The sequence below is a fragment of the Dama dama genome, chromosome 11 (genome assembly GCF_033118175.1).
Source record: "Dama dama isolate Ldn47 chromosome 11, ASM3311817v1, whole genome shotgun sequence".
NCBI lineage: Eukaryota > Metazoa > Chordata > Mammalia > Artiodactyla > Cervidae > Dama > Dama dama.
Window position 1 is genome coordinate 100,125,056 of NC_083691.1, and position 15,351 is coordinate 100,140,406.

General features: G+C 46.6%; 1 protein-coding gene across 2 annotated transcripts in view; it reads right to left on the reverse strand.

Annotated features, from left to right (window-relative positions):
• Positions 1–13,784, reverse strand: part of NCAPH (non-SMC condensin I complex subunit H) — a 31,715-nt gene extending 17,931 nt beyond the window's left edge. The window contains exons 1-6 of one of the 2 annotated variants that reach the window (XM_061156016.1): positions 13,348–13,784; positions 6,405–6,666; positions 6,181–6,271; positions 5,394–5,486; positions 4,931–5,069; positions 4,321–4,445 (exon numbers count right to left, since the gene is read on the reverse strand). In XM_061156016.1, coding sequence (XP_061011999.1) covers positions 4,321–4,445; positions 4,931–5,069; positions 5,394–5,486; positions 6,181–6,271; positions 6,405–6,666; positions 13,348–13,366 — 729 coding nt within the window. In that variant the 5' untranslated portion in view covers positions 13,367–13,784. Of the gene's footprint in view, positions 1–4,320; positions 4,446–4,930; positions 5,070–5,393; positions 5,487–6,180; positions 6,272–6,404; positions 6,667–12,239; positions 12,997–13,347 lie in introns of those variants that run through there. The other variant, XM_061156017.1, reaches the window with a different exon arrangement.
• Positions 13,785–15,351: the final 1,567 nt, after the last annotated feature.

A 15,351-nucleotide genomic window follows, 5' to 3' on the forward strand; every position in this document is an offset into this window, starting at 1 on the left:
GAACTGGGTTTACTGGGAAGAAAGAAGACAGTTGGGAAAGAGAATTTCCAACAATGCTGTTGAACATTTCGGTGTAGAACCAAAAGCACAAGTAAGAATGATGCTGAGGGACGTCCCTGGTGGTCAGTGGGTAAAAATCCACTGCCAATATTGGGGACACCAGTTCCACCCCTGGTCCAGGAAGATCTCAAGGAGACCCAAAGTGTTGACTGGCCATCAGACTATGTTTCCCTAGTCCCTCCACTCAACACCCTCCTGGACGAGTCTCTCCTACCTAATTCTCTCCTCAAATCTCCAACACCTTCCTCCTCCACACTCGCTGTCAGTCGAAGATCTGGCTTATTTCACTGATGGGGCAGGAGTGGGTAGAAGGGGAGATACAACCAGAAGAGAATATCCAGAATGTGCCCACGTGCACACACTCAAGCCCCGCCTCTCATCAGCCACTGTGCTCCTCCGCCAAGGCCCATCCAAGCTGTCTACTCCTTGACCTCCTCACCCACTCAAACACCACCCTAGCATTTATCCTCCGTTTTCTGCATCATCAATAATTCCTTCTCCACTAGATGGGTGCCATGAACAAGTAAACACGCTGCTAATTCTCTCATTTTTTTAAAAAAAAGGGTATTTTTCACGGAATTAGAACACATAATTATAAAATTTGTACGGAAACACAAAAGACCCTGAGTAGCCAAAACAACCCTGAGAAAGAGGCAGAGGCAGCGGATTCAAGCTCCCAGAGCACACCACACAACTACAACGATCAAAACACTAAGGCGCCGGCACAAAAACAGACCCACAGGGACTTCCCGTGCAGGCCAGAGGTCAACAATCTGCCTGCCAATGCAGGGGACATGGGTTCAACCCCTGGTCTGGGAAGATTCCACATGCCATGGTGCTGCTGAGCCTGCAAACACCAACTACTGAAGCCGATGGGCCCCAGAGCCCACGTACAACAGCAGAGAAGCCACTGCAAAGAAAAGCCCACGCACTGCAACCGGAGTGGCTGTGTCTCGCCACTACTACAGAAAGCCCACGCTCAGGTTTCTGACCCACTGCAGCCAAAACTAAAATAAGTAAAATTAAAAAAGAAAAAGACAAGACACAGAGATCAATGGAACAGGATAAAAAGCCCAGAAATGAAGGCATGCACTTATGGTCAATTAATCTATGACAAAGGGAGCAAGAATAAACAATGAGGAGAAGACAGTCTCTTTGATAAATGGTGCTGGGAAAACTGGACAGCTACATACAAAAGAATGAAGTCAGAACACTAACACCACACACAAAGATAAACAAAATGGACTGAAGACCTAAACGTAAGACTGGAAACCATGAAACTCCTAGAAGAAAACATAGGCAGATTTCATATAAATCATAACATTATTTTTTGGATCTGTCTCCTAAGACAAAGGAAGCACAAGCAAAAATAAACAAATGAGACCCAGTTAAACTTAAAAGCTTTGCACAGCAAAGGAAACCACTGACAAAATGAAGAGACAATCTACTGAATGGGAGGAAATAATTGCAAATGATATGACTGATAAGGGTTGTTAAAATCCAAAATATATAAACAGCTCATACAATTCAATAATCAAACAAACAAAACTTAATCAAAAACTGTGCAGATGTAAACAGACATTTTCCCAACGAAGACACACAGATGCCAGACAGATACATGAAAAGATGTGCAACACTGCCAATTATCAGAGAAATGCAAACCAAAAAAATGAAGTATCACCTCACACCTGTCAGAATCGCTACCATTAAAAAGACCACAGATAAATACTTTGTGGAGAAAAGGAAACCCTTGTATATGGTTGGTGAGAATATAGGGAAATTAGCAGCCTCTATGGAGAACAGTATAAAGGTTCCTCAAAAAACTAAAAACAGAACTACCATATAATCTAATAATTCCACTCCTGGGTATACATCTGAAGAAAATGAAAACATTGACTTGAAAAGATATACAGTACATGCATCTCAATGTTCATAGTGGCATTATTTACAATAGTTATGATATGGAAGCAACTTAAGTACCCATCAACAGATGAATGGATAAAGAGGCTGTGTATGTGTGTGTGTATACACGCATGAGTGTACATACACATCTACACACACACACACACACACACAATGGAATAGTACTCAGCCATTAAAAAAAAAATGGTGTTTTGCCATTTGCAAAAACATGGCTGGACCTGGAGGTTATTATGCTTAGTGAAATAAGCCAGAGAAAGACAAATACTATATGTTACAATGTATATATATGAAATCTAAAAAAAAAAACAAAGCATGTATATAACAAAATAGAAACAGACTCAAAGATACAGTGAGCAAACTAATGTTTACCAGTGGGGAGAAGGAAGGGACATGAGAGGTAGAGGACTAAGAGGTACAAACTGCTGTGTATAAAATAAATAAGCTCTAAGAACATAACGCACAGCACAAGGAATATAGTCAATATTTTACAATAACCTTAAATGAAGTATAATCTATAAAAACTTTGAATCACTATGTTGTACACTCAAAACTAATATAACATTGTAAATAAATTATACCTGAAAGATAGTTTTTAAAAATTAAAAAAAAGAACATATTCTGCAAATATTCCCATGTCAATAAATACTACATCACTGTTTAGGAAAGAAAACAAAAAAACCCCACGACAACTCTGGACCTTACTTTCCCTGCATTTGCCACTCTATTACTCTGCCCCAATTTATAGCAAAACTCTTCCAAAAAACTGCCTCTCTCCCAACTTGTTTTCCTCTGCCCAATTTTTTACCAAAAAAATTTCAAACCTACAGGGATGTTGAATCTCTGTTTAACTTTCACCTAAATTCCCCAACAGGAGACATTTTTCATGTTTGCTTTCTCCCTGTCCCCCGGCTGACAGAATCTTCTTGAAAGTGGGTATTATAAGACTCTGGCTCTCTGCCAGTTATTAAGCTATTGCCACTCAACTCCAAACCCACCTTCTATGCTCTGCCCTGTGATGCTGGGTCAGAGGCCACATTTCAGTTGTGTCAGCAGCTCCCTACTGGGCTTCACCAAAAGGAGGCACTAGAGGGAGACGGTAGGGCTGGAAGGAGGAGAAGGGACCCGCTTCTCTGCAGGACCCCCGAAGCAGGACCCCCGTTCCTGGGAGTGTCAGCCAGCAGTGACGCCCTGCCCCAGCAGCAGCAGGCCCACCAGTGGCAGCAGCCGAACTTCACCTGTACTTTCTACTGACACAGGACCAACCTTATCCAGGGCCAGTGGAGACACCAGCACCAGCAGGGACACCCTCCTCAGAGGTCTGGGTCCTGAGCCCCAGGCCACTCCTTCAAACTCAGCCAAGGAGCAGCCCTTCCCCAGGGCCCCTTCTCCAAGCTCACCAAGGCCTAAGGCTGCCATATTTGACACAGGTGACTATGTCCTCCTCCCTGAAACTCTCATTTCAATACCACACTCTCCTAGTTTTCCCCCAGCCACTGGATGTTTCTTAGTCAGCTTTCTGAATTCTTAAGATAGGGGTACCCCAGGGCCCCAGTCCTTTTTCCATGTACACTTGTTCCCTTGATGATCAATTCCACCCTTGTGACATTAATCACTAATGTTGTGCAGGTAAGAGAAACAAATGAGCCCATTGTTGGTGGGAGAGTAAATTGATAAAACCATTTCTGAAGGCAATAGAAATTCCATGTCTCAGAATTTTTTTTACAAATATACTCCCAGAAGAATGCAAATATGTATAAGAATGTTCACTGAAATTGTTTTTAATAACAAAATTTTTAAAAAACTTGTAGCAACATCTGTTTGCTTTAAATTAACTGCTAATTTATAAACAGGCCTCTGGAATCATTCCTTTAAGCAGATTCCTTGGATTTGCTAAATCGTGTAAAGTTGTTTACAGCAAGGATTCTGGAGGCAGACCGCTTAGTTTCATGCACCTCAATTACCTCTTCATAAAATGGAGCAAGGGTGTTGTAAGGACTGAATGGGCTGTCACAGGCCTAGACAGCAAGATGTGCCCAGTAGACACACAATAAATGTTAACTGTCATCACCACTGCTGCATGCACTACAGAAGAAAATACACGTTTGAATCAATTGGTTTTCTCAGTAACTTGCCATCTCCTTGTACTCAATCATCCTGAAAACGGGGAAAGACAGGGACCTGCCCTCTTCAGCTGAAGGATGAAAAGCTGAAGGATGACAATGCAGAGAGACCAGCTGAATGCTTTACTGCCCTGAGGACCGAACCAGCACACACCAGCACACTTGCACCTCAGAGGTCTTGAATTAGTCAGAGACCACACTGGGCACAGTTCCTCACCTCGTACTTCCGATCAGCGTTGGAGACATTGAGGTTGTTTACATTCTGCTCGATGGTTTTGCATGAGTGCTTCTTCCTTGGCTTTGGGGCCTTCTTGGCTGTTCCTGTTTCAGTTGCACTTCCATCTGTGAGAAGGAGTAAGACTGTGCACTGTAGGGGCTGCTTTGGAGCATGTGACTAAATCTATCAATACAAGCTCTTCAAACTCTAAAGGGTGATCATCATTGCAACACACGCCATCCCCTCAAAGCAGCAGGCACATCTAATCCTCAGGGGAGGGAGAAACCAAGCTACTAGATTAAGTATCTGGCTTCTGATACAAGTCAACTTCCAAAGACACACCACCCCAAATCAGAAGCTCCCTAGTCGGTGATGTTTACTCAATCTTGTCTAAATAAAATTGAAAAGCTTTTATAAGGCCCTTCTCTTTTCCAAAACAAACAAGTAAATCTAGTGTTTGAGTATCTTCTGAAATATAATTCTGAAAAATGTCCATGTCTTCGATAGAATGGGAACTGATTTCCTGTGACTTCATTCCAGTATGTTACTCGAATAACTACTTGCTACATCCTTTAAAAAGTCCCTTATATTCAGATCCTAGCCCGTGTACCTGCACCATGGTCCTCTGCTTCTTCCGGAGGTGGCGCATCCTTGCCCAGCCCCCCTAGGACTTTGTATACATCTGCATGGACGGCATCTACACGCACAGCATAGATCTTGGTGCTGGCATCCAAAGTGCCAGCAGCTACCTAGTCAAGCAAGCAGAGGTGTACGCATGGGGATCAGAGAAAGGAGCAGCTGAACAGGCAAAACACAGCAATCTGCATCAAAGATTTACTTGCCCTTAAGAAAAAAATGACAAAGATCCCCCTAAAACTGATAGGGAATAAGTAGAACATAATGGAGAGATATCAGCTCTTCATCAGTTTAGGAAAGAAAGTAAAGTAGGTACTAAAGTGTCCCAAGCAAGGAAGCCGTGCGTGTGTTTGTAGAATCCAATTATTGTGCTGTGTTAAATATTAGTCATCATCCGCATTCACTCAGATGCAAGAGCAGGTGGACATCCTTCTTACTTTAAAGTTGGTCGGTTCGGCATCTTTCTGTTTAAGAATCTCTGACATAAAATCAATCAAGTGCAAGCCGAAAGCATTCTTGGTGGTGATTTTCTGAAAACAGAAAATTGCAGAAAGGCTTGTCATTTAGAGCCTAGGCTCATGTAAACAACAATACCCTGACAAGGGGAAGCCAAGTTCGTAACAGGAAGAGCCCACATCTCAACAGACATCAAATCCCACCAACGCCTGGTGAGAGAGCGAAAGCCCTGTGTGTGTTTATTCATCCTCAAGGTCTGCAGTGACAGCACCCAGCTCCTGAGTGCGCCTGTGTGCAAGCCCTGGCCTAAGTGCCGACACAGAGGGGCTCAGTGCCCTCAGAGCATCTCTGAGGCAGGGACATTCTCACCCTCATCTTACAGAGCAGGGCCTGTGGCACAACGGCTGGGTGACTTGCCAAGGCCACACAGTGTGTAAGTGGCCGAGACAGAATTTCAACTCAGGCTAATTCTAGGACTCACAACGAGCCCACAAGCCTAGGCTCTATCTACTGTTTAGCTCCAGAACTACACTACTAACTCTAGTATGCTGCCTCTCTAGTCACACTAGAGGGGTCAGGCAGCTTGTCACAGGGGTGGCAATGGTCTATAAGAAACAGTAAAACCACACTGAAAACACCAGCATTAAAGAGTCATGGAAATGTAAGGGCACCATCACCGACCATGCAGTCTCTACAGAACCAAGAAGGCCAGATCTCCTCTCTGACCAGGCTGCAAAACCTTCACTGATTAAACCAGCAGATACTCACATTTTCAGTAGAAAGTTTGATACAGGTGGAGTAATGTTCAGTAATCTGTGTATTTGTAAACTTGGGCATTGTAGCTGAAACATCAACATTCCTAAAGGAAAAACAAACGAAATGGGACCTGTTGAGCATCCAGACGTAGAAACCAGGAGGTGCTGTGGTGATGCAAACCCGCACAGCCTGCGATGCGGTGGCTGCCGCAATGAGGCAGCCCAGTGCCCACTCACCTGCCGGAGGGGGAGGCCAGCAAATGCGGGGAGGCCAGCAAGCGTGGGGAGTCTGTGCTGAACTGCAAGTCAAAGACCCTGGAGCGCCGCCGCTGCAGCTTCTCCTTCTCATCGTCATTCTGAGGGAAGTCTTCCAGGACTGGGGTGCCAGGAGTGTTGAGAGGGGCCTTCCGGGGCAGGGCCGTGGGGAACGCCCGCTCTGCAGGTGAGGCGGTGCTGTGGTGGCGTCCACGGGGCCCTGAAGGAGAGTTCTTCATGGTGGCTGAGGGTGAGGGACGAAACACCGGCTCAGGAAACCTTCAGCAGGACACTCCCCATGTCTAAAGGGGGGCCGCAGCCTGTCCCAGGGTGGACGTTCACTGAGCATTTCCGACCAAGATCTTTCCCAATTCTAATATTCTATGGCTAAAACCTCTACGGGCTTCCCAGGTGGTACAGTGGTAAAGAATCTGCCTGCCAGTGTAGGGCACATGGGTTCAATCCCCAAGCTGGGAAGAACCCTGGAGAAGGAAATGGTAACCCACTCCAGTCTTCTTGTTGGGAAATCCCATGGACAGAGGAGTCTGGAAGGCTACAGTCCATGGAGTCACAAAGAGTCAGACACGACTGAACACACACACACACAGAACCTCTATAGTGAAAAAGTGAGAAAAGTAAAGCATGGAACGGGAATAGGACGGGGGAATGGAGGTGGGAGGTCATTTTTAATATAGTGGTCAAGGAAACTTTTCAGTGAGAACATAACAACAGAATCAAGACCATGTAGATGTCTGTGGGAGGTCACGTGGAAGCAGGGGGAACAGCAAGCAGAGGCAGGAACATGCCTGGAACACCTGGGGGCCAGTGTGGTGCAAGAGGAACGTGGGGAAGATAGGTCACGGGGTGTCATATTTGTGAGGGCTCGTAGCTCAGGAGCACCCAACAGAATAAGGCTGGGACAACGGGTAGGGGAGTATGAGCCTTACTTATGGGCCACTGTAAAGACCTGGGTCTTCATGAGAAGGGAAGTGAGTGAACTTGGTGAGAAAAGGCATAAAGTGATCTAACTTATGCTTCATGAAGATCCCTATGGCTGTTCTGTTGAAAACAGACTGAAAGGATGAGCAGGAAGACCAATTAGTAGGCAACCACCAACAACCAGGGGGCGTCCCTGCTGGCTCAGTGGTAAAGGACCCGCCTGCAGACACGAGTGCTGCGTGGCGCAGGAGCGGCTGAGAGGAGCTACCCCACGTCCGAGGTCAGGGCCGGCGGCTGAGAGCAGATACCCCACGTCCAAGGTCAGGGGCAGTGGCCGAGAGGAGCTACCCCACGTCCAAGGTAAGAGAAACCCAAGCAAGACGGTAGGCACTGAGAGAGGGCGTCAGAGGGCAGACAGATGGAAACCACAATCACAGACAACTAGCCAATCTGATCACACGGACCACAGCCTTGTCTAACTCAATGAAACTAAGCCATGCCATGTGGGGCCACCCAAGACGGACGGGTCATGGTGGAGAGGTCTGACAAAATGTGGTCCACTGGAGAAGGGAATGGCAAACCACTTCAGTATTCTTTCCTTGAGAACCCCATGAACAGTATGAAAAGGCAAAATGATAGGATACTGAAAGAGGAACTCCCCAGGTCAGTAGGTGCTCAATATGCTACTGGAGATCAGTGGAGAAATAACTCCAGAAAGAATGAAGGGATGGAACCAAAGCAAAAACAGCACCCAGTTGTAGATGTGACTGGTGATAGAAGCAAGGTCCAATGCTGTAAAGAGCAATATTGCATAGGGACCTGGAATGTCAGGTCCATGAATCAAGGCAAATTGGAAGTGGTCAAACTGGAGATGGCAAGAGTGAACATCAACATTCTAGGAATCAGAGAACTCAGATGGACTGGAATGGGTGAATTTAACTCAGAAGACCATTATATCTACTACTGTGGGCAGGAATCCCTTAGAAGAAATGGAGTAGCCATCATAGTCAACAACAGAGTCCAAAATGCAGTACTTGGATGCAATCTCAAAAATGACAGAATGATCTCTGTTCATTTCCAAGGCAAACCATTCCATATCACGGTAATCCAAGTCTATGCCCCAACCAGTAATGCTGAAGAAGCTGAAATTCAACGGTTCTATGAAGACCTACAAGACCTTTTAGAACTGACACCCAAAAAAGATGTCCTTTTCATTATAGGGGACTGGAATGCAAAAGTAGGAACTCAAGAAACACCTGGAGTAACAGGCAAATTCGGCCTTGGAGTACGGAATGAAGCAGGGCAAAGGCTAATAGAGTTTTGCCAAGAGAACACACTGGTCATAGCAAACACCCTCTTCCAACAACACAAGAGAAGACTCTACACATGGACATCACCAGATGGTCGACACCGAAATCTGATTGATTATATTCTTTGCAGCCAAAGATGGAGAAGCTCTATACAGTCAGCAAAAACAAGACTGGGAGCTGACTGTGGCTTAGATCATGAACTCCTTGTTGCCAAATTCAGACTTAAATTGAAGAAAGTGGGGAAAACCACTACACCATTCAGGTATGACCTAAATCAAATCCCTTATGATTATACAGTGGAAGTGAGAAATAGATTTAAGGGACTAGATCCGATAGACAGAGTGCCTGAAGAACTATGGACAGAGGTTCGTGACACCGTACAGGAGACAGGGATCAAGACCATCCCCAAGAAAAAGAAATGCAAAAAAGCAAAATGGCTGTCTGAGGAGGCCTTACAAATAGCTGTGAAAAGAAGAGAAGTGAAAAGCAAAGGAGAAAAGGAAAGATATACCCATTTGAATGCAGAGTTCCAAAGACTAGCAAGGAGAGATAAGAAAGCCTTCCGCAGCAGACACGAGTTTGATTCCTGGGTCGGGAAGATCCCCTGGAGAAGGAAATGGCAAGCCACTCCAGTATTCTTATCTGGGAAATCCCATGGACAGAGGAGCCTGGTGGGCTATAGTCCATGGGGCTGTAAGAGCCAGGCACGACTGAGCGACTAAACACCACCACCAGGACAACAGATGTTGGTGGCTCAGACCAGAGAGGGGATGGTGGAGGTGGTAGAAAGAGAGAAAGCAAGAAAGAAAAAAAGGAAAAAAGAAAGAAAATGTAGCTGCTCAAATGTATCCAACTCTTTGCAACCCTATGGACTGTAGCCTGCCAGGCTCTTCCATCCATGGGATTTTCCAGGTAAGAATACCAGAATGGGTTGCCATTTCCTTCTCCAGGGGATCTTCCGGACCCAGGAATCGAACTCAGGCCTTCTTCATTGAGGCAGATTCTTTACCGTCTGAGCCACCAGGGAATCTTGTGGAGGTGATAGGCAGAGGTCAAACAAGATATAGTCTCAAGGTAGAGCCAAGGTGATTTCCTGATGGATTAAACATGGGGCAAGAAAGGAAACAGATGAATGAAGGATAATGACAACACTGCTCTAAATAACTGATGGAATGGAGTTACCAGGGACTGAGAGAGGAGGACTACAGAAGAAGCATATCTGTGGGGAAAGGAGGCAAGACTGGGGTTCAGTCTGGTGCCTGCTGGGCTTCAGAGGCTTACTAGTCATTCAACTTGGGTAGAGAGTCAGATATTTAAATCTAGAGTTTAGGGAAAAGTTTTGGGCTGGATATATTAATATATATGTGGATGTTGTAAGCAGAGGATATTCAAAGCTATGGGGGATGAGAAGACCAAAAACATAAGGACAGTTAGAAAAAGAAAAAGGCTTAGTCCTAGAATACTTCAAAGTTTAAACAGAAGGAAACCACAAGGAATCCATGAAGAGATGGGTAATGCACAACAAGCAAAGGAGAGGGTGGTGTTCTACAAGCCATGTGAAGAAAACATTTCAGGGGAGGAAGGAGTAACAACTACATCAGTGCACCTAGCAGGTCAAACTAAGTGAGGGAGGAGAAGTGACCACTAGATTTAGCAAGCCAGAAGTTACTGACAAGAGCAGCTTTCCCAGAGTGCCAGGGAACACAGAGAAAATCGTCGTCTAGAAGAAGGACACTGCATGAACCAGGGAGTACAGCATGACTGCTGGACATCTTCAGGGTCCCCTTGAGATGACAGGGTGCGAGGGGGCTCGGGCAGAGTAGGGATTAATCAGAGTTGTGATTTTGTCATAAGCAAGTGTAAACAGGCAAGAAGAGGGTAAGGGGTTACGGGCGTTAAGAAAGGAAGGAGTTACTTCCTTTCTTAAGGAAATTAAGAAGGATTACACTGACTGACCACGGATTGTAAGCTGTGTAGGAGGGGAACAAAGGCATGAGAGAGGTGAGAGATGGGGAAAGTAGAACACAGGTGTGCTGGGTCAAAGGACTGTTGGAGTTGAGGAACAAGGAGTAAGCTGGGACGACAGGACTGTTTGAGAGGCAGGGTGCACTGAGATGAGAGCAGCACAGCTCTTCACAAGGACAAGGTCTAGGGTACAACAACAGTGGTGAACGGCCACGGCTGATGAGAGCAGACCAAGAAACAAGCTCACTGGAAGGGAGAGGTGAAGGAACCAGGGGGCAGTTTCAGATTTAAGAATCAGAAGACTTGGCTTCAAATTCCAGCTCCATCACTTACTAGCTGGAGAAATTTTAAGTAAATGCTCTAAAGGTTTGCTTCCTCATCCTCCAAATGAGAATAAGAATGTATACGTCGGCTGGTTCAGAACTGGTGACGTGAAAAAGAAAACCCACAATATAACACGTGTTAGATAAGAATACATCAGTTTCGTAAAAACACACTAGTGACACACGACGAACACTGAAGGCCGCCCGTGGGCTTCCCGGGGGGCTCAGCGGTAAAGAAGCCGCCCGCTGGTGTAGGGCAAGGCGCGAGCCCTGGTGCGGGAGGATCCCAATGCCGCGTGGCAGTGAAGCCCCGGTGCCGCACTCCTGAGCTCTCGCTCTAGGGCCCGGGGGCCACAACGACGGAGCCTGCATGCCACAGCAAAGAGTAGCTCCTGCTCGCTGCAGAGAGCCTGTGCAGCAACAAAGACCCAGCACAGCCAAAAATGAAATAAACATATAAATTTAAAAGGCTGCCCAAGTAAGAGGAAGGAAAGGAATGATGACTGGGGATAAAAGGGAATTAAAAATAAATACAGCTTTATAAGTTTCCCTGATAGCGTCCCACAAGCTGAAGAGTATGATTAACAGAACCTTCAGCTGAGGTCAAAACAAAAGAAAAAGAAAGTAAAAATAGGAAGGACGCAATGGACATTTTTAGAGGCTAAATCAAGAGGACTTGTGACTACTTGAATGTGGGCACTGCAACCAATATAAGGAAGGAAGTTGGACCTCAGAAGAAAAACAGATATAGAAAGCACTAAAGGAGGAATCTAAGAGGGAAACTCAAAATGGAAATTAGAGCCACACCTTATTTCTCAGAATTGTCTCTCCTCAAATTTCTCTCCTTCCCTTTAACATATACATCCATTCATTCAACAGATGGGTACTGAGCTCAAAAACACTTTGTACATCCACTTCCTCACCTCCTACTCATTTTTCAACCCCTCTGGTGTGGCTCCCATGCCCACCACTTTATGAAAACTGTCTCATCATCATCACCCACAACTTCCATGTTGCCAAACCCAATGGTCACTTTTCAGGCCTCATCCCTCTTGAGAGTCAACGGCACCTGAAAGACCTGACAACACTCTGCCTCTGAGATTTCAGAGGCTTCTTGGTTTCTATAACACCACTCTTCTGAGTTTTTCCAGCTCTTCCTTTTCTAACCAGCTTCTAAGTATTGGTCCCAAGTGTTTTCTCTACAGAGTGTTCCTGGTCTTCTCACCTGTTTCCATGGTTTTGCCAGCTACACAATGAAAGTGAAAGTGTTAGTCGCTCACCTGTAGCTTAGACTCTTTGGGACCTCACCGACTGCAGCCCATCAGGCTCCTCTGTTCATGGGATTCTCCAGGCAAGAATACTGGAGTGGGTAGCCATTCCTTTCTCCAGGGGATCTTCCTGACTAGGGATCGAACCTGGGTCTCCTACACTGCAGGCAGATTCTTTACCATCTGAGCCACCAACGAGCTGGGAGCTATACAGTAATGATGGCCAAATTTACCTCTCAGTCCATAGGCCACTTCCCTGAGCAGCCCGTATCACTGCCCCTAGTGTCAAACTCTTATCCAGGTGATTATTGACTCTTTCACCTGACCCACTTAGGTAAGTCACTTACCACGTCCAAAAAAATAACTCTCAATTTCCAAACCTCCTCACAAGACCCACAAAGCCCCTGCCTACCGGTCGGACGTCACTCGATGTTCAGTTACAATGTCTCGGTCCGTGCCCCGTGTCAGGCTCTTTCTCGCTTACTCTTTTTTGTGTGCTTTCTGCCTGAAATTCGCTTCCCAGAATCTGCTTAAAGATCTCTGAGTCCCTCCCTCGACTCTGCTCTTCTCAAACTGAGCACTCAGCCTCATCTGTAACTATTTAGTTTCCTCTCTTCCGAACTAAAACACATGCCCTAAGAGGATGGGATCTTATCTATTTTGTTCTTTATTGTAGTCGATCTCTACATCTGAGAGAGGGTCTGGCCCAATGGGGTCACTGGGTACTTGCTGAAAGGATGTAAAAATAAATGCACGCCTAATAACCATATAGTGGTAACCTCCATACTTCTATGGCCCTGAACAAACGTGCACTCCGGGAAAACCTCATTTTTAACGAAGAGACACCACCCAAGGTGTAAGAGCCCGAGGAAAAGGGGTCTGGTATCCCGCTCACAGCCGGAAGAGCAGCCCGGGCTGAGGCCGCGTCCTGATTGGCCGGACGTGCCCGCCTGCCCACCTCCCGCCGGCCCTCCTCTCCCACAGTCGGCCGGCCTCTGGCTCAGCCCCGGGAAAACAAAACCAACGACAAGGCCGAGAATAACCGCACTCCCCGCTCAAGCCCGGCGCACCGCTTGGCACCGCGCCCTTCCCGCCTCGCCTTCCCGCCACACAGCCTCACCAGGGAAGGGAGGTCTCATCTTGTCCTCCGCGTCGTCAGAGCTGGTTTTAAATTGCCCGCCGAGACGCCAGGTCGCCGTAACGGCCGTGATGACGCAAACGTGGGCGGGGCCAGAGGCGCGCCTGCGCAGACCGCTTTGGTCCTCCGCGCGGCGAGTGTCCAGCCAGCCGCGTGGAAGAGAGAAGTCAAGGTTAAGGGCTCCCGGCTCGAGTCGTGAGGGTGGACTGTAGTGGATCCGTGGAACACGCCCCACCCCCGAAATAGTATGGAGACTCCATCCTTTCAAGCGCTAGACGCGAAACTGGGCCCTAAGGACCGAGCGTGGAGCTGAGCTGGCGGCAGCTCTGCTTTCACGAAATTCACTAACGGAGGGGGCAGGTGACCAAGGAAACAAAGATTGATTTTCCCATCGCGACCTGCGCCGTGAGGGCAGCAGAACACTCACTAAGGAGGGGGAAAGTGATGGACTGGATGTGGGATGGAGGTGAGAGGGAGCGGACACCGGAATGAAGAGCGTTAACAGGCCAGGGAAGAACTGATGCAAAATGTTGTGTGTACTTTAATGAAGACTTTCGCTAATATATATTCTTGCGAAAAGATTCCTAGATGTCTTATCCCTTGTCAAAAAAGTAAGGTTAAGATTGGAAGTGAGACGGGTGTTTTTGTGCTGCCTGTCTGTTCATTCCACTCACTGCATCCAAAAAATTGTATTATGGGAGAAAAGGCTATTCCCCCAAATATTCCTAGAGCACCCTATAATTTCTTAACACATGACGTTTTATAGAGTGCTTCTTCGCAAGGGTGCTATTGGCATTCAGGGTGAAACAGTTCTTAGCATGTGACACTCTTGCCCTTTTTGTAGGACTGTTCAGTGTCCCTGAACAGTCACCATCTGCTCACTGAATGCCCTTGTCATTTTGATAACCAAAAAAAGTATTACCCATTGAAAAGGACTTTTTAGGCCTATTTACTTTTTGCACAAACTTGTGCTCCCAGTGACCACCTTCAAATCTTTCGTATAAGGCAGTGTTCAATAGAAAGAAAACAAGTTTACCCAGGAACCCAAATCAGCACCCAGGAGCCATCCTGGACACCTCCTCTCCCTCACTCGATCCACTCAATCCATTGCTGGACTCTAGTTGCTAAAAGTCTCTTCAATCCTACATCTCTTTGCATCCACGTTTCCTTCCTGCTGGTCCGCAGCAGCTGCAAACCACCTCTGACCCCCTTCTCCTGGGGCCCAGGGTGGTGTTTCCTAAGTTCAGGATCCTTTTCATCTTCATCTTCACCCAGTTAGCTCCCATCAGGTTTCAGCTCACGTCACTTCCTCAGGGAGGCCTTCCCTGATACACTCATGTGTCCTTACTGGAGGCATCATTAGAACTTGTCACCCTTGGGGTTTTTTGTTTTTGTGTTTTTCTTTGGCTGCACTGTGTCGCATGCCACGCAGCACGCGGGATCTTAGTTCCCTGACCAGGGATGGAACCCCGTTCCCCCTGCAGTGAAGACACGGATTCTTATACACTGAACTTCCAGGGAAATCCCTACCTTTTGTAATTTTACATTTGCTGGGGTGACTATTTTGTATCTGTCTCCTCTATAGACTATCATCTCCATGAGGTCAAAGCGTGTCTTTGCTCACCATTGTTTTCCCAGGGCTTGGTGCTAGCCCTGGACATAGCAAGTGCTTAAATACATATTGAGTGAGCAAAGTTGGAAGACAAATTTAAATCCTGGGTTGGGCATCTTAACCTCTGGGCCACATGTTCTTCCCCCTTTATAAAGCAGTGATGCTAATACCCCCCTTTCACTAGGCTTTATGAGGAATTAGATAATAGATCCTCTGAGCATGTGGACTCAGCATATGCTCAGGTTCCAGCTATTGTTCTCTATGTGCATTTGTGAAAGGAAGTGGGAATGGGTTGTGATCCTCTGGATTCTGTGCATGCACCATCTGAGAGCCGGGAGTTTGGGAGGCTGGCAGGTGGCACTGAACCCAAAGCC